The sequence below is a fragment of the Vanellus vanellus genome, assembly GCF_965231255.1.
Source record: "Vanellus vanellus genome assembly, chromosome: 3".
NCBI classification, from domain to species: Eukaryota; Metazoa; Chordata; class Aves; order Charadriiformes; family Charadriidae; genus Vanellus; species Vanellus vanellus.
Genome location: NC_138907.1, coordinates 10,955,968 through 10,979,182, shown reverse-complemented (window position 1 = coordinate 10,979,182; position 23,215 = coordinate 10,955,968). Strand labels below are relative to the sequence as shown.

Genomic DNA, 23,215 nt, shown 5'->3' with positions numbered 1-23,215 from the left:
GCTTGAGGAAGCTGCCAAAACCAACTGTTCTGGGGAAAGAAATGGTGCCACCAGAAAACAAGTGAGGCATCAGAAACATAATTTTTATCTTGCCTCATTCCTGGAACTAGGGCTCCACAACTTGAGGCCAAACCTCCAAATCCACTCCAAGCTTGGTCTTGTCACTGAAACAACCAATAATGGCAGTTGAGTCACACAAGGCAACGGTCCTATAATGCAGGCTTCAGGTACTGGTCAGAGACTTCAAATCATTGTGCAGAGATGACAAAACCACTGTTGGGAGAGAATAACTTCCAATCACCCCAACATTAAAACCAGCAGCAGTATACGCTGCATAATGAGAGTCACACACGCACATGGAACAGAGAGACTTCATTGTTATGCATTTCCATGTAAACTGTGGCTTACAGTTAATGGGATACAGGCTCAAAGGATAAAGTATAGAATTTATAAAATGAAAGCCTCAAAAAAAAAGCACTTTAGTAACTGAAACTGGTTTTCCAACTGCAAGCTGTGAACACTTGACATAAAAATAGTCTATTCAGAAATGGCGGAGTATGTTGGAGAAGAACAGAGAATGACTGCACTTGGAGAATTTCACCCTAGTTTGATCACTGATTCTTCAGTAAGCTATTTAGGACTGCAGGCTAAACACTCTCCTGGAGCAGATGTATCAATCAAAAGCTAAGCCTACTTTAAATAAATAAACAGTGCCTATTTTCTTCTCCAGAATGCTTGATCAAAAACCTGTCTTCTCTCACCATCTACTGCTTTGTGTTTGGAAGCTGACAAACGACTTCACCGATTCACACTGTAGCATGTGAGAATTTTAGCAAGTCTAGATCTCAAATACAGGTCAGTTTTTGTCACTGATGAAAGAAATCATCTACAGGACATATAGTAGATTAATATTTGTCAGACTTTCCAAACAAGCTGGAAACCTATTCCTTCCTGTTATTTAAAGAACCCTATAACTTGTTTTCTTATAAAGGATAAAAAAAAAAAATCCAGAAACTAAGAGAGCAGAACAGAAAACCTATTTCTCACTCCTTGATAGCCTGGAGCTGTAATACAGCAGGATCAACAGATTAAAAAAAAAAAAAAAAGGAAAAGAAAAGAAAAGAAAATCTTGCTGCTCTAATTTCCACAAACAGTTTTTGATCCTGCCCTTATTTATGTCTTCTCTTCATGTACAAGCAATATGGTAGCAGAGGGTGCATCTCAGCTGGGAGGATCACCCAAGATGCATGTCCTCCTTGCTACAGCAAACAATGATAGATAGCACCGACATGAGCGAAAAACAGTGAAAAGCTCTGAAAGTTCCTTGGCGGCAGGGCCAGATGCAGCAAATAGGTGAGTGGATGGGGGTGGCTGTCTCAAGACTCCTCCCGGTCATTCCTCGGTGCAAGCCTACTCAGTGTAAACCAGCACAACCCAGAGATGCCTAGATTACTGTACCTGTTGAGAAGAAGCGTTTGAGCTGCCCCCAAGCAGCAGTGCGCTGAAGCTAACTGGCCCAGCTAAGATTTAAGGCAGAACTTCTACCAACAGCGGTCTCCCCAGTCTTGCACAACCATGATTCATCTCCTCAATGCAGTTCACCCTGAGCACTGGAGAACAGCTGTGCAATTAAGCCTACATTATAATAAATACCTAATAGAAGGCCCTCCCGGTGCCTATCTCCAGCTTTCTGCAAGGGGCCTGAACCTCCAGGACTCCCTACAGACCTCTGTGACTCGTAGCCTGTTCACTCCCTGACCTAATTCTTCTAAATGGCTCACCCATTTTGGCTGACAATTTCCTCTAAATGCCCAGACACCAAGCAATGGAAAATTTCCTTTAAATGCCAGTTAATGAGCAATGGAAAATGTCATCACGATGAAGTTATGCAGGTACTTAAGTGCTCTGCTGGATCAGGCCTTTGTGAGCCACATTATAGTCTCACATTTTCTGTATGTGATAAATAAAATTTTATTTTTTCTGCTTGTGATAAATAAAATAAGATGAACTTCTATGATTAGAGAAAAAAAGATATATGTAAAATATTTTTAAAGCTTCTATGGTTCTTGGATGGTATGGCGGAGGGAAAGAGAATGCAAAAGCATAAACTAGGCTATGCTTGTGTAAATTAATCTGACATTTAATAACTCTCTACTAAAAATTCTCAAGCAAGGCTACTCCAGATACTTTTAAGGTCATGTATCATTTACTGTCTAGGTCAATTTATGCATCAGCAAAAATTGCTGCAAACCCTTCTGGACAGCACTTTAAAAATAAAGGTACATGTAACTGGTTTGGCCATATTTTCCTCACCAGTTTCTGCTCTGCGAACATTTCACCTTGGAAAATTAAAGTAACATTCTGTAATAAGTGAAGTCAGTATGATATTTCAAGGCAAGCCAAGGACAAGCTTTATAACCATGCTATCAAAACGCTATTAATAAAAGCAAAAATACACACACGATGCCTGTGTTCCCCTATGGATGGAAAAAATTATTGTCCATTAAGTTAACATTTCAGATACCCTCTCAGTTTTTCCTAAGGTCCCAAAGAAGGCAAAAAAACACATATTTCTTACAGTTAACTTGTATAAACTATCTGCTATCATGTGCTGCTCTATTTCAGTAAACACTCCAAGGCTTCTTAAGAGAATATACGGATGAGCAGGACTTCTGGGGGGAGGGAAAGGCAGAAAACTGTGGCTAGAATATTCTAATTTCATAGCTAATATTTATACCAGTGTCTTCATTTATTTTTGTTTGGGTCCACAGGGTTGTATTTATAAATGCATCTTATATTAAGCATCTAAATTCACTCCTCTTGTTTATACAGTTCCTCTCACTGCCATATCCAACAGCCCCGTGGTTATCCCCAGGACAACCCACGCTGCAGTAAGTACTATTATCTCCTTGTGACAGCTGTGAAGCCAGACATGCCAGGCTAGGCCTACGCGGCACCAGGCCGCGCTGCACACAAACATGTAAGCCAGCTCTGAATGGGCAAAGCTGGCTAGAAGAGAGCAGGCACCTAAGTTACCTCGCTCGGTGGCCCTTTGCACATCCCTGAGCACTGCTGAGCCGCACTCCGCAAAAACACACGACAAGGCTGAGGGCAGTCCGCACCATGCAAGGAAGCATGGCCAGAGACTCTTGTGCTCGGGACCACTGAAATTTACTGAGGACTTCTGCAGAACTGTAGACCTAATGCAGTAGTGTTATAAACTGAGGTATATTTTGCTTCTGCTAACGTTTGCTTTTGCATTTTGCTTTTATACAAAACCAGAGAAAGAGACAGGTTTTCACAGGTTTGGAAAGCCCATGAATTTTCTTAATTCCTGTCTTGCCAGAAGCCTAACTGCAGAAGTATAGGAGAGACCGTGACCCGTTTGTCATATTTCCTTCAGTACATAGTACAGGTAGCTAACCAGCTACATACACTCTTTATTTAACTATTCCTTCTCTAGGAGAAAACATGTTTATGTTTAAAGTACCATATAATTGTACTGAGTTGTAGAGTTTGTAGCCAGACCATTTTTTAAAACAAATTATCCAAGGAACATATGGCTTGGAGAATTTGTCTTTTCACCTGGTCTCAGGTGATCAAAATGCACGCACACATGTTTTCTTTGGAGACAAATTATGAGTGCATGTGTGTGTTTTGTTTACTTCTTTTTCAGTCCCTAAAAAGAAATCAATTTTGAAATGAAAATGTAGTTTGGGAACAAAAAAAACCACAAGACAGCTCACTTTGAAAATGTCACAGAGCATTTAAAAACATTCTGGAAAAAGGCAGTATTTGTCAAATTAATTTCATTATTTATAATTACTTCCGCCCTCTCACAACTCTTGTTATTTTCATCAAAATCACTATTATTGGTTTTCCCTTTTTTCCAGTCCTAATGGGAATGAAAGATGAACTATAACATAAAGTCACTTCTCTTTGTTAGTTACATTGATGCAGTATGTTAGATATTTTGAAAAACCTCACTAATGAATGATACATACTCTTTCGAAGATAAAAATGCTCACTTTAAAGAGCTGTACTCAAAGAACTTTAAAAAGAAGCCTTTTTTTCACTCTTATTTTCAATGCTCTCATTACACCGACAGGAAATTCTTAAGAAACTTCTCAGATCTTCCACATTTATTTAATTTCATTTTTAGATCCTTGTCTCATAAAACACAGCGACAAGTTCTCGGGCAGCTTGTAAGTACTATTAAAAACTAAACTAACTTTATTATTAATTCGATCTCCTCCATTATTTATCCCTCTTGACTTGAAAGCAGGACTCAACTGCAGCACTAGGAGTTTGCTGCAAGTCCCTGGAACGCAGCCTCACCACAATTAGCCATTGATCCAGCTGCTCATACCATGACAAGGGAACGCAAACTCCCTCCTCCTTGAGGCTACAGCTCCACAGAGAAACCCTTCAACATCACAGACTTCTACCACTACATTTCTTAACCTAATAAACAGCATCAGCTCAGAGCTAAGTTCTTAAGCTGCAAAGAGATATACATATTTTTATTCATTAGGAAAGTGGCAGGTTTTTTTCCATCATGAACCTGTTCAGCTTTTCTGTACATGCAGACGATTATTTTTTTTTGCCAACTTTTCATAATGCAACTTTGCATCTCTCATGCAGAACTAGATATACGTTATTTTTTTTTTATTTCAAAATGCTTTTACTGTATGAGTAAAACTTCACTAATGTGTGAGAGACCTGTGGCAAATATTCACATTTTGTGAATGAGGTTAGTGAACAATGAGCTCGGAGAAAGGAAAAAAAATCAAAGACGACACTGCAAAATTCACAGCACTCAGTGAATATGACAAATGTCACTTAATTTTAATTATTGATCACACTATTTCAGACTATGCTTGTTAACATGCAGGACTATGAGTGCAGACCACTTTACAGTACCCAGCTGCTAAGAGGTCACTAAGAAGTGGTAGAAGACATCAAGATTTTAGTAGCACTTTCTACTAAGCATGTTGATTTCAATGTTTTGTTGTCCCTCAAGTTCTATCTACCACTAGTGTAAAAAGACAGTTTCTTCTCAGTATCCATTTTAACTGGAAACAACGAGCAAGTAATCTACATTGTGCCTATGGCATAAAGAGTCCAGGTAAGCCATTTCCATACCTGTTTGGTACATACGGCTTTTAATTACTGTATTGCAAACCAATGGTCAGAAATGTCATGCATACTTTCACCACACTGTACTAATGCAAAGATCTACCCTTGTTAGTATGATTACAAGGCTGTAGCCATGTTCAGATGTCTATGATGGATTTTGGAGCCTAATTCTTCACCCATTTTAGTCTTTTGCCCAATTTATATTTGACAGGTATGACATAAACAAGTTGATTATTCAACTTTCTACAATTAACTGTGATATTTTAACCACGTTATAACACAACTTCTCTGTTTAATACATAGTACTTATTTTTTTCCTTGTTAAAAAGTCTTCTATTGGCTTTAATTACACTCACGAGAATAGAGAAATGAAAAAACATATTGTTTGCCTGAGGCCTCAGGTGGAAAGAGGAGGTTTCATGACTCAGGGAATCACTCTGGTGACTTCAGAAGTTCTCATTCTCCCAATTCTAGACTGAAATCCATTGCTCACATCTTATAAATGAAGTGTGATCCCAAAGTACTGCAAATTGATTAAATGAAAACCAGGCAGGCAACCAATACACAAGTAGTTCATTCCTTGACCTATAAAAGAGTTCACTCCTTGACCCTATATGCTTGGTAGATATGTTTATACGTTTACATTTAGTAGCTCAGGGAGGAAATAACCACCTTACGATGTAATACGTACATGTGTTTGCATTTATATTATTTTAAATAGTGATGTAATATCACAGTCCCTCAAGAACCTCACATTAATTTCTTACCTACCAAATTTGGCTTCTGTAAGTTTCTCTTTGCCAGCCTCAATTCCCCTGCTTGGCTGAAACGCTTTATACCTGTCTGGTATATATATCTGTCCTCAGCAGAGACCTGGACCGCCACAGGGCGGGCGGGGCGCGGACTCAGAGCCACAGGCGAACCGAAGGCACGAGGCCGCCTCAGAGACGAAGCCGCCTCAGAGGAACGCGAGGCCAGCTCAGGCCGCGGCCCGTCGGAGGCCACATCCAGCCCCTGTGGCGGTGAGCTTTCAGCTTTTCTTTCACTTAACTACCGGACTCAAAAGCTTTGAAGGCGGAAGTCCGAGGGCGACTCGCCTAAAGAGATCCGACCCCCGCAGCGCCGGGACGGAGAAGCGAAATCCCCTCAGGAGGAGAAAGAAGAGGCGGAGCCAAGAGGCGCGCGGCTGCAGTTCTCTGCCGCGCCCGTAGGTCGGCCCCCCGCCGCGCTGGGCCAATGGCTGCTCGAGGCGGCGCGGCGCCGGCCAATCGGCAGCGGCGCGGCGGGCTCCCCGGCAAAATGGCGGCGCCGGCGGCGGCGGGGTTGATGCGGCGCCGCCGCGGCGCCCGCTATGCCCGGTAGCCGGCGGAAAGGGCCTTGCCTCAGGCCCGCCGCCCTGAGGAGGCGGAGCGGCGGCGGCGAGGAGCAGCAGCTCACCCGGCAGCGGCCGGTGGAGCCCCCCGCGGCGGACGCAGCGGCGGCGGAAGGCGGCGCGGGCCGAGGCCTGCCCGCGGGAGAGGTGCCGCGCCCGCCTCGGCCGTCGCCGTCGCGGGAGGCGGCGGTGCGCGGCGCTGCAGGTACGGCGGGAACGGCCCTGGGGGCACCGCGCCGGTGGGGGCCCGGCCCGGCCCGCTAGCCCTGGAGCGCAGGGGGAGGCGCGGCCTGCCAGTGAGGAGGGGGCTGCTGAGGTGTAACCACCCCACCCCACCCCCCCCCCCAGCGCTGCCCCGGCCCTGCGCGTCGGGAAGGGGCAGCTCTTGCCATGGAGAGAGGAAGAGCATCTTCCCCCGGCAGATGGTTAGAACTGACTGGAGACGCTAATCCACTCGAGGAGAGGATAAAGCCTGGCTGTGCTAACCGCTTCAGTGCAAAGTATCTCCTAAGATGCTTCTCACGTAGTAAATGCATCTTTTAAACTTATTTCTGTAGGCTTCCACATCTGCAGTGTCGTTTCTAAAGGGCAGGGGTGACCAGCTGAGCTTCACCTACTATGTTCAGTTCACTTACTGATCTGAGACAGCTGTAAGCTGGTTTTGAATAGCTATATTCCCACTTTTAACAGTCCTAGCTGAAAAGGCCCAGTGGAGGGAAGTACAGACACAGGTAGGTTGTGACCCAGAACCGTTTGAGGCCCCATTAAAGTTGTGACCCAAATCAGAGTCTGGGTGAAAGACACAGAGCAAACCAGAATACAAAATATTCTCCCATATAGGTATATGTAGTTTTTCTCTTGATGTAAGCTGAAGTCAGTATTCCGTCAAATAGGAGGATTGACAGTTCTCATCCTTACCATCAGATTCTGAGCGTATAGTTGTCAGTATCACATAATACTCTCTCTGTGGTGATGTAACTGACAAAAATAGAGTCATGTTCTGCATTAAATGTATAGTTGTGAACAATATTCCTGTTCTAAGTAAAGGAATGTTGATGAGTGTGAACTCGAAGTTCCTAAAGCACCTTCTTTATGCCTTGTCTTGTTGTGTGTTCTAAGTTATTTTGGTCTTTTATGTGTTATTTTTTATTAAGGATCATCTTTCTGTTTATACAGAGCCATGTTTACATAAAACACCAAAGAGGTCGTTGAGTAGGAAATCCCGAATACCTACTTTCAGCTCTCCTGTTAATGACACCGATATACAGCAAGAAATCTTTTGGGATCCTCATTCACCAATTGCGCACAGCCTAGGTAATACTAACGAAATCCAGACTTCACAGCGCCTATTTGAGGCATGTAGTGGGAGCGTACGAAAAGTTATCAAATTTCTTGGAAAAAAAAAAAAGTCCCTTTTTATTATCGTGGATAGGTTGTTTGGTTTTGTTTTTATTAAAAACCCTTAAATTCTTCAATGTAGTGCTGAATCAAGTTCTGATTTTAGCACATATATTTGAATTATTTGAGATGTACTGCACTTTATAAATTGAATTATTTTGAGTTTTTAAGAAGGTTTTTTTTCTTCTCATAGGCAATGGAAAACCCAAACAGTCTACCAGTAGATGCGCAGTAGAAATTTCAGAAATTGTTAATCGTATTGCTCCTCAGGTAATTGTTACTTTCTATTCTCTGTATATGCAGTCATCAAACAGAATAGTGCTACAGTATTCAGTTTTAGTGAAGGCTCAATTTTAGTTACAGTAATCTCCTTAATATGGTAAGAATTGGGTGTGTGGAAGACTAGTAACATGTTCATAAAACTGGAATGAATTAAAATCATAAGCATAGCATTTGACTGGTTGCTCTTATGAGTGACATCTGCTGTAAAAAAGGATGTGTTAAGAAATTGGACTTGCATTCTAGAAAGTTTTACTTTCAGGCTACAAGTTATTGCCCCTGTCTTATGAGTACTGTTGTGTTTATTTATCCTTAATCACTCATCTGTTAAAAGGTAAGAGTTTCTTCACATACTGGATTTAATTGGCAGTTGTTTTTAAGCTTTTTGAATGATCTGGAATGACTGCTGAAGTACAAGAACAAGACTCAGATGCGAGAGCCACAATAAAATAAACAGAGTAACATTGCCTCCTTATTCTAAATAATTGTCTTTTTACCCTAAGATCTATGTTCTTGGTTTCCCTCTCTTGCTGTAAACCTGATGTCCACAGCCTGGAAAGTGAAAATAAGATAGTGTTGGCTTATTGCTTGCCTTTTATTAAGTACAAGAAGAGAACCTATTATTCCTGAACCAGTTCTGCAGTACTTAGCTTGCAAAATATGCCTGCTTATTTGACAGGGTCATGTAAAATGTATTCACTGTTTGGTGTATTTGTGAAAAACTATACTTAAGAATTGGAAAATCATTGATAAGTGATGCAGCTTTCTACCTTTTAAATGATTACAGCCCTGTCATAAATGTAAATAATATCAGACTGGATTTGCAACTATCTGTTGCTTGTGTTCTTTTTTATTAAAAAAAAAAAAAACACAAACAAACAAACAAAAAAACAAACAGAACAACAAAGAAAACCTACCCAAAACTACCCAGTTAGTAAAGCTCAAATTATTTTTGCTGATTTGGGTGCAGTAATTTCTCACATGCAACATTTGGCTCTGGCCCTCTACATATTTTACCACTGCAGTGTTGTATCTCTTCAATTTCAGAATTCAAATCCAAGCCTAAACTTTGAAGCTCTGGAACAAGTTCATTTAGTTTCTAAACTTCACTAATTTCTGTTTAAAGGCTCCTTGTATAAATGAGTTGTCATGGAAAAAGTCAGAATTTTTTCTTGGAAGCATACAGAATATGATTTCTTTCAAATTCTCTGATGTGTTAATGCTACTTTAAATGGATAAAGACAGTGCATCTCAACTAGCTCCTTAGCAGTGCACTAAAGTAAACTAGATCAGAGGTATACTGCAGATTATGTGTAATCCTGAAGTAAACAGAGTATTAGATATGAGCACCAAAGTAAAATTGAGTTATTTTAATTGAAGTTCCTGTTTTAGATTGATATAATTTAAGTGGTACAACTATCAGTAGAAAACGTTGCAGTAATCTCGCTTAGCTTGTATTGGTTTAGCTCCTATCTGTGGCTTTCAACAGATTTGATCCAGTTTAATAGACTAATGCAAGGTGCGTGTCTAGTCCAATCTTTATCTGACATCAAATTGCTAAGCATTACAAATCTAATCATTCAGGATGAAAAAGCAGCCTGTAATGAAGGCTCCCTTTTAGGGACGTGGATTGGTGAGGATGCTATTCCCTGTACACCTGGAGTAGTAAAAGCGCGAGCCAGGACAAAGTTAAGTTGTACGAGGTAAGTTACAGTTTTGTCTTGCCCAAAACAGCTGGGGTTTCATGAAAAAGGGTACGTGGTGTTCCTTTATGTACAGTGAGCCATGTAATTGTACATTAGCATACAAAATGCTTTTAACTTTGAGCTTGTTATCTCTTCTTAATGGGGTATTTATTGGGAATTATCAAAAAGATTGCTTGCTGACTGCGCATTAAAAGCAGTGGGATTCAGTCATATTCTCTGTAGTTGTTAAACTATAGAATGAACATCTCATATGGTCGTGTTACTGAGCTTGGCTAAACTTTCTCAGTAGGTCTGACTTCCTTTTCGGTTTCTGTTTTGTTTTGTTTTTTTTTAATCTAGAGATCTTAAAATAAAAAATCCTGAAGAGGAACTAATGAAATTGGCTAAGGAATTTGATAAAAATCTAGTAGAGCTGGATGCTGTTCAGGAGCAAGAAAAGTTTGGTCATGACTTCATCCGGACTGCCTCAGAGTCTTTAAATATTTCTAAAGATGAAATAAATATGAAGAATCTGAAATCACTCCTTGGTGAAGTTTCTGAAATAAATACTGCTCTGTCTCTCAAACCAGTTGGACAGAGCACTGGCATCTCTGCTGCAGAGCCCTGTCAATCTAGCAGCCAAAAGTCTATAGACCTTGAGGCTGAAATAGCCCTTCATGCTCTTTTTGACTGCTCTACCCAGAAGTGTAGTGGACAGTTGAGCCAAGGACTATCAAGTATTTCTTTAAATAATAGTTTCCATGAAAATAAAAGCACCTTGGAAGAGGAACACCTTCCTGAGCAAATTAAAGACGCGCAACGTGGTAATTCAGAGGCATATCAAAAAGATACTCCGTGTGCACTAGGAAGTGTTCCAAAACCTGATGCTTGCATGTTGACCAAGAAAAATCCTTCTTCTTTGAAGACACAATTGGTGGTCCCCAGTAAGCTTGCTGGAGTAGTTAATGATGATTTTGATGACTGGGATACAGATTTTTTGGCAGATGACTCTTTTGTGATGCAAATAACCCAAAATCCTGAATTGATAAGTACTGAAGAAGCACCAGCAATTCGTACAAATCTATCTGTGCATGGTTTCAGTGATGCTAGCAGAACAAAGGAAAGTAGTTGCAATTCAGTAACTTGTTTGAGGAGTGTACACAAATCTAACACTTTGCAGTTTTCACCTTTGAAACATTCTAGTAAAACCACACAGAATGCTGCAAAATCTCTTTCATTACAAAAGCCATACAATAAGACAGAAAACTCAAAGACAGAGACCATGGCCTTTCACAGCAAATGTGACGTTAAGCCAGGTAAAATAAATTCTACTTGGAAAAGTGCCCAAAACAGTGATTTGAACTATGTTCCTGTTTCAACGCAATCTCAAGTTAAGAATGGAAATGAAACTATTCAGCCTAAAAGCGATCCTCTTCCTCTTTTTCCTTCAAGATCTAATCTTCATAGACAACGGGCCGAAAAACCTGGGAATAGCAGGCACAACATTTTCTGTCAAACATCCAGTGTTTCTACCAATGCGAAACCTAGTGATCTAACTAAAATGGTTAACCAAGCTCATACAGGTCACTTAAATCAAGTTGAAATACCAAAGAAATTTCCTCTGTCATTTGATGACTGGAATGAACCCAAATTCTCTGATGAGATATTAGATATGTTTTGTGAATCCAATAGTCTCTGGGATGCAAACTGTGAGGATGATGAATTGTTGTATCAGGTGTGTGACGATATAGAAAAGCAGACTCAGAGCCAGGATGTTAAACAAGGAAATGAAAGAGCTAAAACCATACAAGGAGCCAGTATTAATTCCAGATCAAATGCTGATAGCAGCTTCCCATCATCTAAACAAGGACTATCTGATCGCCTCTTGGTACAAAAAACAAATGCAAAACAGGACGCACTCTCACTGAATGATTCCTGTAGGAATTCATCAAAGGTTACACATGGGCTATCCACAACAGGTCACGCAGCGAACTGTAAAAACAGCTCAAGTCCTTTAACTGTGATCTCAGGTACTTCTATGGAGTGTAAATACACACTGTCTAAAAACTGTCATCAAGCTGTGTCTGAAGATACTACAAAGACTGTTTTGGGAAAATGGTACAGGTCAAATTCTGTGCCAGCAGGAGAGACTGGTTCTGAAGTAAGTCCTGTTAATGCAGCAAACATTTTTAATAGCAAAACATCAGATAGCCCAGATCTGTTGTATAATACAGGAAAGATGCCAAGTAACAGTTCTGGTAACAAAACATCACTTATGCCTTCAAAGTTTAAGTTCCGAAAGACTAACAATTTTCAGGGTGCTCTTCATGTAGCATCTGAAAATCCAGGCAGTCATTCTGGCATTGGAATTACACTGCAGGGTTTGGAAGGAAGCAAGAATCAGGTGAATGTGACTTTGCACAGCAAGCTTGACAATAAGAAACCACCTTTCAAGAGGCACCTTTCAGAGTCTTTTGCGCTGCCTACATCAGGTATTTGTCTTTATTGTATCACTGTTGGACTGTTTTTGTTTGGTTTTTTTAACTGTAATCAGAATGTCAGAGACATTTATACTGTATCACAACTTATAGTAGGTTTCAATATTCATCCATTCAGTTTGGGCATTAGTAAACATTCTAACAAGAATTTGGAGGCTATTTTCTCCAAAATAAAATTGTCCTCATGCACCTCTTGAATTCCTGTAGTTAAGGACTTCTGTTTCCCATTTTCATTCCACCTCTCTGAATACTTCACACTCTCTCTCCATAGACACTTGGAATCACTAGGATCAAGTATAGGCTGATGGCAGCACTGGGCATACCATACTCTTACATAGTTACTTAAATATACTACTATTTTGATACATAGTAGATGTTGTAGTGTAGTAAAAGTGTAGCACAGTGAATCTGTGCTTTAATTTACAGTTCATTTTGAAAAACATTAAAAATTACTTATCTCAGCCATGGTTCATAAAACCCCAGTTAATGCTGGGGCAGGGAAAGAAGGCAGCAGGTGATACCAGAATGCCAATTTCTTTTTATTATTGTACACCTGGAAATTAGAACCTCGAATCATTCGACGCTTCTGAAACCTCAGCATGTATTGTTGTCTGCTCTGTGGCTAAAGCTGCCAGTGAAATATTCTTGTGTTATCAGTCTAAACACTAAGATTTCCTTTCATGTAGAGAGGAGGCCGGTCACTTTACCATCGTCAAGCGACAGTCTGTAATATTCCATGCACGGCTGTTACTTGCTAGGGAAATGTAGAACCAGTCAAGTGTCAGTCAGTCTTGTTTTTACTTGATCTCATGGCTTGATGAAGTTTTAATCAATATTAATTTTGATAAAATGTGCCTTTAGAGTGTGCTATATCAACCTCAATTTTCAGGAAGCACTGTTACAAAAACAACAAAACCCCAAATTCCTGTAAACTATCAGCCAGCATTGTTTGAAGAATTGGTATTTTATCTGTGTTTCCTCTCCAGCAAAGAAGCAATTTCAGGTGTTAAGGGAGAAAGGAGGGAGGACATAACTATTCACTTTGTGGAATGTTCTAGAGCAAAAAGCAATGAAAAAGAATAGCACAGATTTTCGTTACAGATAAACAACAACTGTCCTCATGTTAAATTTTTCGTGAAGGACATTGCTGTAACAAAAAAATAAATGTTAAGTGATCCATTCAAAAACTGATATGTAATTTTTCAAGGAGATCTTTTTTTTTAAGATGCAAAGAGACCCTTTGTTTTATTTATCCAGTTTGAAAGACTACTTGTTAAAAATTCATTAATTAGAAATTGGCATATAAAACCAGTAAGATTCTTGACATGTTTGGGGAGTGTTCCTCTTGGTTCTAGTCAGGTCAGGATTTTATTTATGGGAATTTATAGTTCTGTAACACAACATATAAAATATTACGCTTAGCTATCATGTTCTTGTCTCCTTTGCCAATTTTTATTGCTACTTTTGACCTTTTTTCAACCTTTCTGGCTTTATTTGTGTGACACCTGTACTGTATCTGACCCCTCTGTCTATACTATCTCACTAAATTGTAGAGCCCTTTTCACTCTGATAGCCTTAATTTTCTTAACCCATCGCCATCTCCTATGTTGACTCCTGGTGTCACAAGGTTCACTTGAAGGGCAACCAAGTAAAATTTCCTCGAAGCAAATGTCTGCATCCCAGTATTTTCAATTGGGAGGCAGTAATCAGCAGCACTACAAAGGTCATGCATCTTATCCCCCTTCTTGCCTTGGGGACAGCTTAGATGAGCCATTTTTAACTTGGGTGCCTGGTACGTCAGAATAGTGTGCTCTTGCCATAGATCTTCAAACACTGAAAACAGATAAGTTAAAATACATATTGAAAAAACTTGAAGGCTCCTAATAAATGTTTTTTATTTACAGTGTCTGTGGTGGAACAAAAAAATAGAAAATGTTCTCAAGAAGAAATTGAAAGAAAAAAACAAGAAGCTCTTGCACGAAGAAAATCCAGAATGCAGGCATTCTTTAAAGATGCTTGAATTTGGAGTTTGTTTTGTCTATGGAGTAAGTTTTTGGGAGGAAATACTGCAGTGCTGGAATACACTTTTTAATCTCTTCACAGCTACTGACAGCAAGCTTTTTCTGTTTCTCAATTTAAAAAATCTTGACCTGAACCGTAACTAATACTCTGGTGGTATTTATTCATAAAGAAAAACTACCAGTTGTAAATGCGTAAGTGCCAAACTACCTTCAGCGCAATGAAGATTGTATTGAGTTCACAAACTGTTATGTGTTGAAATTGTATAGTCTGAAAATCATCAGAGAGGAAAGTGTTTGTATACACACATAAGTAGAAGATGTCAAAAACAGGCTGTATCTTTTGGTTGTATTTCTCTTATTGCAAGTATTTTAATCTATAAGAAGACACACAGACTAAAAAAAATACTAATGTTTGCTCTCAGGTAGAAGAAAGTTTTTAAGTTTTGGGTTAAAGAAAAGTACAATCTAGAAAACATCCAACATTGGAAAACTAATGGAAATGAACAGGATTTGGAGAGCGTGCTCAGTTTGTCTCCATTACCTTAGGTAAGAATTGTACATAGTGAAAAAAGAATTTAATATAAAAGTTTCATAAGGTGAGAAAGCATCATGGAAAGGACATCTTATCTTTTTTTTTTTTATTATTATTAATTCCATTCATGAAGAGTTTGAAATACCCTAGCTAATAAAATTGGACCACCTTTTTCTAAACATGTATTACCGAGCTAATGAAAAGAAGTAGCCTATGTCATTTTACCAAACCATGAGCAATATAAAATACACCAGGTGAAATCTCAACAACTATGAATCAGTTTAGCCTTATGGGTTGTACATATTTTTTCAAAGTAAAGGCTGTTAAAACATAAAAATGCAATGTCATGTCAGCTTAACAGGGGCTGATAGAATTTTTGATGTGATAGATGGGTGCAGAGCTCAAACTGCAAAAACTGCCTGTGGGTAAGCTGCAAGATATTTTTCAACTGAGAAATGCTTATATGTAAACATGTGACACTATGAAAAGTGACTGCGATTTTTCTTTGTAAATAAATAACTTTGAAATGTACCAAAGGTTAGAGAAAGCTTTTGGTTTCTGTAGTATGTGCCATTTTTGTAACTCCTAAAAATCTAAGTATTGTATATTTGTAAATCATCATTAAACTTTTTTACATTTTTCTAATCTGTTCTGGAAAATACTATACTACAGAAACTGGTAAAAGGGAGTGAAATGGGAATTCCATATGGACTTTACCTGAACGTTCTCTCTTGATAATTTACCCAATTATTCCAAGCCTCAATTTTCTGCCTGTTGTGGTGACAAAGTGCTTCCTTTGATCCATTCAAACTAGAAATCCTTGGTGGAGGAACTGGTTCTACACAGAACCATCTCCACTGGAGTCCTGAAATACTCAACTGTACTGGTTTTCAAACTACTGTATTTGCTTTTGTATTAACCACCATTCTTGGTGCTAGTTAGTTGGTTATGACATCAGATTCCCCAAGTCTACCAAAGACAGTGCTGGTGCCCAAAAAGGGTTACTTACAGTCTGTAGCTGCAGCTCCCTGTCCTTCAGCTGTTGTGCAAGATATGATGAGTTGGATCAACTTACTGATCTGACTGAAAATTAACCCAGAAAAAATGTTTTCAGCTTTTCAAAGAACTTTATCACAATAATACCCTTAACAGATAATATAACATGCAAAAAATCAAGACTCTCTGTTGTGTTGTCAAGCCTCTGCTGGCAGTGTTCAAACAGTTTATAAGAGAGAAGATTTGCACGTCCATATGACAAATAAATGTAAACCCCAAATAATGGCTGTTGCAAAGATTCTATTTCTCCTGAGAATGTAGTTTGATGCGTGTATCTGAGGGATATGCTTGTCTTTGTGGCGGTCTAGGAAAATCTAAACTATCAGGTAACTTGCCAGATGCAATATTGGCCAAGAAAGTGGCAATGCAAAAAGGTTTCTACTATCAGTATTAGATACGAGAGTTACAAAACTGGCTTTTAAAGTGGTGATACATGAGAATGTCAAATCTTATTGCGAAAGATAAAAAATAGGCTTTTGCTGGGACAGTGTTCAGCTTATCAACCCTTCCCTCCCCAGGATATTTCTCTTGAGACAATTCTGTAAAGGAATCGGGATATTTTTTGTTTTCAAGGATAGTATGGTTAGTTATACTTCATGAGCTAACTGGAAAGGAAGGAACTGTTGTGGGTGCTGGAGAGTATTTTATTTTAGGAAGGTTATATTCTCTGATGTGAAAGGACTAACTTTTAATCAGGTTTGAAATTGGGATAAATAGTAGATACGTAACATGAAATACAGGCTAAGCACATAACGGCACCCAAGCTCGGCATACAAAATGATACATCCTGAACGCTTGCCACTATGTCCCTGAGCACACTCAAACTTTAAAACTAGCTTCCTGCCCTTCCAGGTGATGCTCATTTCTCAGCACGCAGGACGGAAAGGCCCTGGAGCTGCCCGCCTAAAATCCCGCCACTGGTCTCCCCCTGAGAGCAGGGTAAGAATATACTGGCTCATCCTTTAACACGAGCATCTAACCAACCCTCTCGTCTCCTGAGCTGTAAAATAAGAGCTCAGTGTGTGACAGGGGGAATTCTGTTGCCACGAGGAGTGTGGAAGGGAGTCTGCAAACTTTCCAATTGGAGGAAGAAACAAACTACTTTTTGACCAAATACTGTCACTTACTTGCTTACCCAAGTACTTCCTATGTGCTGCTTAACCGTATCTAAAGAATCTATTTGCTGATGAGTGTGAAACACAGTAATTTTGACAGTTTACACCAAATGCATCTGGTGCCCTCCCCTAATAAACCCATCGTAATAGAGGGGCTTTGTTTTTTATTTTACTTTTCATAAATACCTATTTTTAGCATAGATATTATACTTCAAGGCCTGTAATTTGCTTTTTCTTAAACATTACTTTCCAAATAGGAATTACAAGTTCTTGGGATAATGGTTTAACTGATGTAGAGACAAACTACTAATATTTTTTTGGTCACAGGCTGGCTATCCTCAAATGCCCTACCATATACCATCTCTCAGTTGACAACTGAATAGACTTAACTTTTTTTCGTGACTTGACACTATTAGCAACAGAAATAATTTCTTGTGTTAAAATTAAACCACTCCTATTAGGCAAATTTGATAAAAGTGGAAAGCTTAGAGAAATACTTTAACCCCATATAGTTTCATTGGTGCAGTCAATGCAGGCAGAGGATTCATTAAGGCATAGAAAGTTACAAAGAAGAACAACCCTCCACAATATCAAAAATAAAATTCCACAAGGTAGAAATTTTTGTCTTTAAAGATATATATATTCATATTGGTTGGTCAGAAACATCCAAAAGACTTAGAAGAAATCTAGTGAAAAATAAACTGTCTAGCTATGTATATCTTGAAAGGGTACACACCACAGAGCTTGTTTCTTGCGAGTGCCTGTGCTCGAAGTGCCAGACTTGCCTTTTGCCTCTTCCTACTGTGCCGGCGTTACTCAGGTGCTGGGCACGGGCCCAGCGCAGCAGACAGGGCAGCATACTGGCGTTCGCAGGGGTGCCGGCATGAGGAGTTTAACCTTTGCCTCATTCTCGAGCATCTGAATATTAAAGCCAGCAACGCAGCAGGGGCGAGACACAGCTAGAGGTGGCTTGGTGCCTTCTAAGCTGAGGGGCATAGGTACAGGCATTTTGGGTGCTCTTAGGGCAGGCAGTGACGCAGAGAGGACAGCTTGGACATTAGGTGCCTGAACTACATTTCAGATGTGCTTAGCTCTACGTCAACAAAAGCAGCCATCTGCCTAACAGCTATTTTCAGGATGCGGTGCTGGGTCTAGACAGCTGCTGTGCTGTGCGTGGCCAGCCAACAGCTTTGGAGAGCAGACGAGACGTGCAAAAGCTGCAGCCCTGCTCCTTGCTCTCCTGTTAGGGTCCCTCTCCTCGCCACTGAGGAGGGAAGCTGAGCGGCAGCCTCGCGACGCCACAGGTTTTACAGGTTATGCTCAGCGTCCCTCGTGCTTTCTGCTAAGTTCTTGGTGACCTACTGATACCGCGTGTGCCTCAATCATGCAGTCTTTTGTCTGACTGCTTGTAGTAGACAACAGATCTTCATTAGGAAAGTATCTACATCATTTTAATTAATTAATGCACATGTACACGTAAGAAGTTTGGTATTTCAATAGCTGACATTTCACTATGAAGCCACATCTTCCTCCAGGCAAAGACGACCTATACAAATAGTAACAACAATCTTAAATATATTCTAAATTAAATTATGACTGTCATGTTTCATTATAATTTAATTTATGACTGTTTGCTTAAGCACTCATCTTCGTTTCATTCAGAGCATAGTAATTTTTTACATGAGCAGAGCAAGCAGTGAGCTTAAGTTTAAATGTAAATGGAATTCCTGTATGTCCCCATACCTGAGTATAATTTGTATTCCACAGATATTGACCTATTTCACGATGAGTGATGTTACTCGCTAAAAACCAAGAATTATCTTTTTCAAGTAAAACCTGTGGTGGATTTTTTTTCTTTTAGGAAAGGCAGATATGATCAGGTAAACAATCTGTTCAGCATTATTCTCCTTAACTGTATCTAAAATTATGTGTTGTGGAATATACATACATCCATTCTCTCCCTTCCAGTTCATGCTGGTGAGGGACCATGGTTAAAGCATTTGAGAAATTTAGTAATATTGGGTTTTTATTGCGTTAGTTGTATCAGATTTTCAGAGAGGCCAACATTCAGCAGCTCTTCAAATTTTGGCCTATAAGGCACAATTAATCTTGGGGGTGCAGTTCAGAAATAGCAATGTAATCTTATACCGTGTACCACTTATTACATCTAGATCTTTATACCCAGAGGAATAACATAGATGAATTCATTGATTATATCTTTTTAAGCCTAAAAAGAGCTACAATTTGTCAGGAAAGAATAGCTGGAAGCAACAGATAGTGACCTAAATAGTAGAATTCCAAAGATAAAATAGAAGAAAATGAACACAAATGCTTCATTGTTTGAGAGCTGTATTGTCTGCAACACACTCCAGTGAATCCAGTGTTTGTGGAAGAGGCCAAGGCAGATATAATCTGTGGAGCTAAAAATGACAGCCTGAGTAAGTAGCCATCGAAGATGAAGCTAGAAAGACTCTGGCAATTGTGCTGTAAATCATAACTGCAATATTTGTTCAAAGCTCCGGTTACTACGCATACTGCTGGTTTTGAGAGAATAGTCAGAAAAGTCCTGCCTCATAAAACACTTAAGAATATCTAATGTACTGTTCTTGTGGAACTAAATATAAATTTCCATGACTATCGTCTGGGTGTAACATCAGTGTGGTAGCTAGCAAACCATTAAGGGCCTGATTCTACTCTTGCAGCAATTCCTTAAAGCACTGGAGGTAATGGAGTGACTCAGGCGAATAAAGAATCAAGCCCATGCATTTCATTATTGTAAGTAGTTCTTGTCTTTAGCACATAAATCTAGTAAAACAGCATTGCATTTATCAGAAGTTGTTATTGTTTATGTGCATTTTCGAAGTTTTTTTGGGAAAAAGGTGGCATTTACACATACCTTTTAAAAGCCGCATTTAACAGCTTTCACCTCAAACAATGTAGTTTAACAGAGGTGAGGAGAGGACTACAGGATTTATAGATTTCCTTTTTAATGAGGTTGTCTGCTCTTTGCAGCCTGTCCTCGCGAAAGGAAAAACTTGATTCAGGTTTTAACCCTGGAAAATTTGGACCTGTGTAGACATGGGAATGAAGCTTTGCATGCGCTGCCACACTCTCCGTGAACAGAAGATGTCCAAATAAAATATTATATTCTAACTGAGCATAGTAATGTAGGTTTGGGGTATTTATTTATTTATTTTCTGGCTGACCAGGGTGGGATTTCTTACATGCCTAAAGCTGAGCATATATTGGGCATGTTTTGCAGAATCAAGGCTGTAGGGCCAAGTGTCTGAGGCTATTTAAGCACCTGGGGAGGTTACTCATGGGCAGTCACATTGGTGGTGCACAGTGGTATGAAAATGATCTTGATGAATAATTGGATTTCAAGATCCCATGGGATACTTAGCTGCATCTTTGGGTGTTAAGAGACCTGCAGAAAGCTCAACCTCAATGGAAAAAGAAAATGTGTTGTCCAAGGCTCGCGTAACAATTTGGAAACATTTTAGTAGATGAAGTGTTAATGCTCCCTTCACCCATAATGACTCGCAAAGGCCTTTTTTTTTTTAAATTAGCTCTCACGTTCTACAGCAAAAGCCTGAAATATATGCTTAGAAATATCACAAATTAGAATCCTTGTCTTCCTGGTTCCTTCTTATCGGCTACACTGTACCTGGATAGGGCCAGATGTTTTTGTAAAATCTAATGCTGTAAATGAAGTCAACATTAACCCTAATAACTATTTTGTTATTGAACCTGAATAGGTGTTAACAAGGAAGAAATGAAACTGAATTTTATAGAAAGACTATGTTTTCCCTATCACCTGCTCAATTTTCAGCATGCTGAATGCTGATTTAATACCAGGTTTCCAACTAGTAGTAAGAAATGAAAAGCAAGCTATGCTCGTTTATGGGCTGGGGGCAAAGTCTCACAGACTCATTTTCTCTACAATTTTCTCCCACGTCACAAAGGTTGACCGAGGCCCTTCACAGAAGACTGCCATCCAAATCTCATACGGGCTGTTTTGAAACTCCTCAGGGCTTTTTTCCTCTCCGTCCCTTGGTAACTGTAATCCCTCAATGTCTGATGTGGTTGCTAAGCATTCTCTTTAGATCCAACTGGGAATCATATCCTATTAAGGCTTCCACAACAACCAAACTCCTTCTCCAGAGAGACCGGAGCTATCTACTAAATTTCAAATTCACATTTACTTTTAGTTAGATCTTTAACTCAGATATCTTCTAAGACATAAGTCATCCACTTCTGACATTTAAGTATCCCAAGTTTGATGTGTTAAAGCTGTACAATCTGTAATCTGTGGATGTGAGGGGGGAATACTTGGACCGCTTCTGAAGGATGCGTGCGGGGTGAGTGAGAACAACAAGTTCATATAAGCTATACAGCAATCTATCTACGTGAAATTTCTGAGAGGCTCCACATCACCAACAAAAAATTTCTAGAGATCAAAAAAGTTTGAGTGCACTGCATTAGAGTGTCAAATCTTGACAATGTAACACATTAAAAAGAGTCTGCCCAAGTGACAGTTTTCTAATAGATAACCATAGAGATATGAAGAAAAGTTGGAGGGCAGCCTGTAGGAAGAGTTATGGAGGTGAATGGAAAGAAATTTGAAGATGGTTTAAGATAATGTCAATCGGTGCAGAACAGATAAAGACAGACCCTTTTTCATTTTCTTGAGAAAGTTTGAGGCACCAACGAAACTACATAAAACACCTGTTAGTTATAAAAATGTCAAACAAGCACACATTTGGGAAATGGAGAGATTCAAACATTCATGAAAGGGCGAGAGAGTTTCTTGGAAGACATGTCGCATATATTTGTGATCTCAGCAATTTGCCTGTCTGTGTTCCAGAAAAAACACAAGTAGTTTTGTGAGCACTGAAAGTAATCAAGCCTGATTTCCTACAGACGAATTAATGGAGTTTCTAAAAGATGCAAGTTCCAATTGAAGCTTTTTTGGTTGAGTTCCACAGCATGAGAATCCAGCATGGATTCTCTAGGGACTAATAAGAATGAACGCACACCTGAGATACGGGTTTTCTTTGAGACTTTTCTCCTCCATCATTCCACTCACTTTCATCAAATTTCTTAAAAATACCGTTATTTTTCAGACTCTCGTAAGAGCTGGCCCTTCTCTCCCCCAGCCTGCTCGGTGAAATTTCCCCATCCTTTTCATTTAATGGTAGCATTGTACCCATGATGGCTTGAGCACGCACGAGAAAAGATCACTTCCACCCTCCAAACCTGCCTAATTTTTGTTATTCACAGGGCATCCTGCGCTTCACTAATTAATAAGTCATTTGATTTTATTTCTGACCTAGGAATGAGAGAAGATGGGAGAGGGCCTGGGACTTTCATTCCTTGACAAGCCTTGGGTGGGACCCTGTGCTTTTCTCCATGTTGCTGCTGATAGAAGCCACTGCCAGTCTGCTTGCTTTGCCTGCTGCTAAAACCACCCGTCCTACCCCTCTTATAGATATGTATGAATATTTTAATTAATTTTCCATACAAGATAATTTATCAGCCAAAATCAAGAAGTACATCTATTTTAAAATGAAGCTAGCTTCAATATTTACTGCAACTTAATGACAACTTTAGACAAGAATTTAATTACACAGAGTCAGCATACCATATATATTGTAGGGATGTACCATGGGACTTATTTTAAAGTGTAATTTAGAGTGTAACTTTTAGACTGCTCCTCAATATGAACTTAAATCAAAATATTTCCACTGATGGAGCACATTCTTCAAAACTGATTACAAAAGTAGCCGCAGTACTAATGGAGGCTTACTGTTATTTTATGTGTTATGGTATAAATGACTTGCAAGAACACTCTTGGGAAGTTGTACTGTAATTTAATATCTTTAAAGCTAAAAACTGCTAGGGAAATATTTTTTCACGAGGACCTCCTTTTTCCCCCTAGTGTTACCTAGAAATACATCTTTCTGTAGGACGCTTTTGTATCCCTTGCAGTTCCCATGCCACATCCAGAAAGCACATTGAAATCCCGTGCAGTGCTTTGCAGAACCAGCCTCCTCCAAGGAGTAGACAACAGATGAGGACTCAGGAGAGCGAGCTTTTTCTTGCTCTGACTCACTGGCG

At 39.6% G+C, this 23,215-nt stretch overlaps 1 protein-coding gene across 3 annotated transcripts; it reads left to right on the top strand.

The window, feature by feature from the left end:
• Nucleotides 1-6,490: 6,490 nt before the first annotated feature.
• Nucleotides 6,491-17,026, top strand: ETAA1 (ETAA1 activator of ATR kinase; the record flags this gene model as incomplete). Of its 3 annotated transcripts, none has more annotated exons than XM_082481561.1 (7): nt 6,491-6,716; nt 7,688-7,825; nt 8,103-8,179; nt 9,773-9,891; nt 10,234-12,365; nt 14,276-14,416; nt 16,833-17,026. In XM_082481561.1, 6 exons carry the CDS (start codon nt 6,491-6,493, stop codon nt 14,389-14,391), a joined length of 2,808 nt encoding a protein of 935 aa, XP_082337687.1. In that variant the 3' UTR covers nt 14,392-14,416; nt 16,833-17,026. The 3 variants fall into 3 exon arrangements, with proteins under 3 accessions (XP_082337687.1, XP_082337688.1, XP_082337686.1); XM_082481562.1 differs by lacking the exon at nt 16,833-17,026 and adding an exon at nt 14,815-14,839; XM_082481560.1 differs by lacking the exon at nt 16,833-17,026 and having other exon boundaries at nt 14,276-15,569.
• Nucleotides 17,027-23,215: the final 6,189 nt, after the last annotated feature.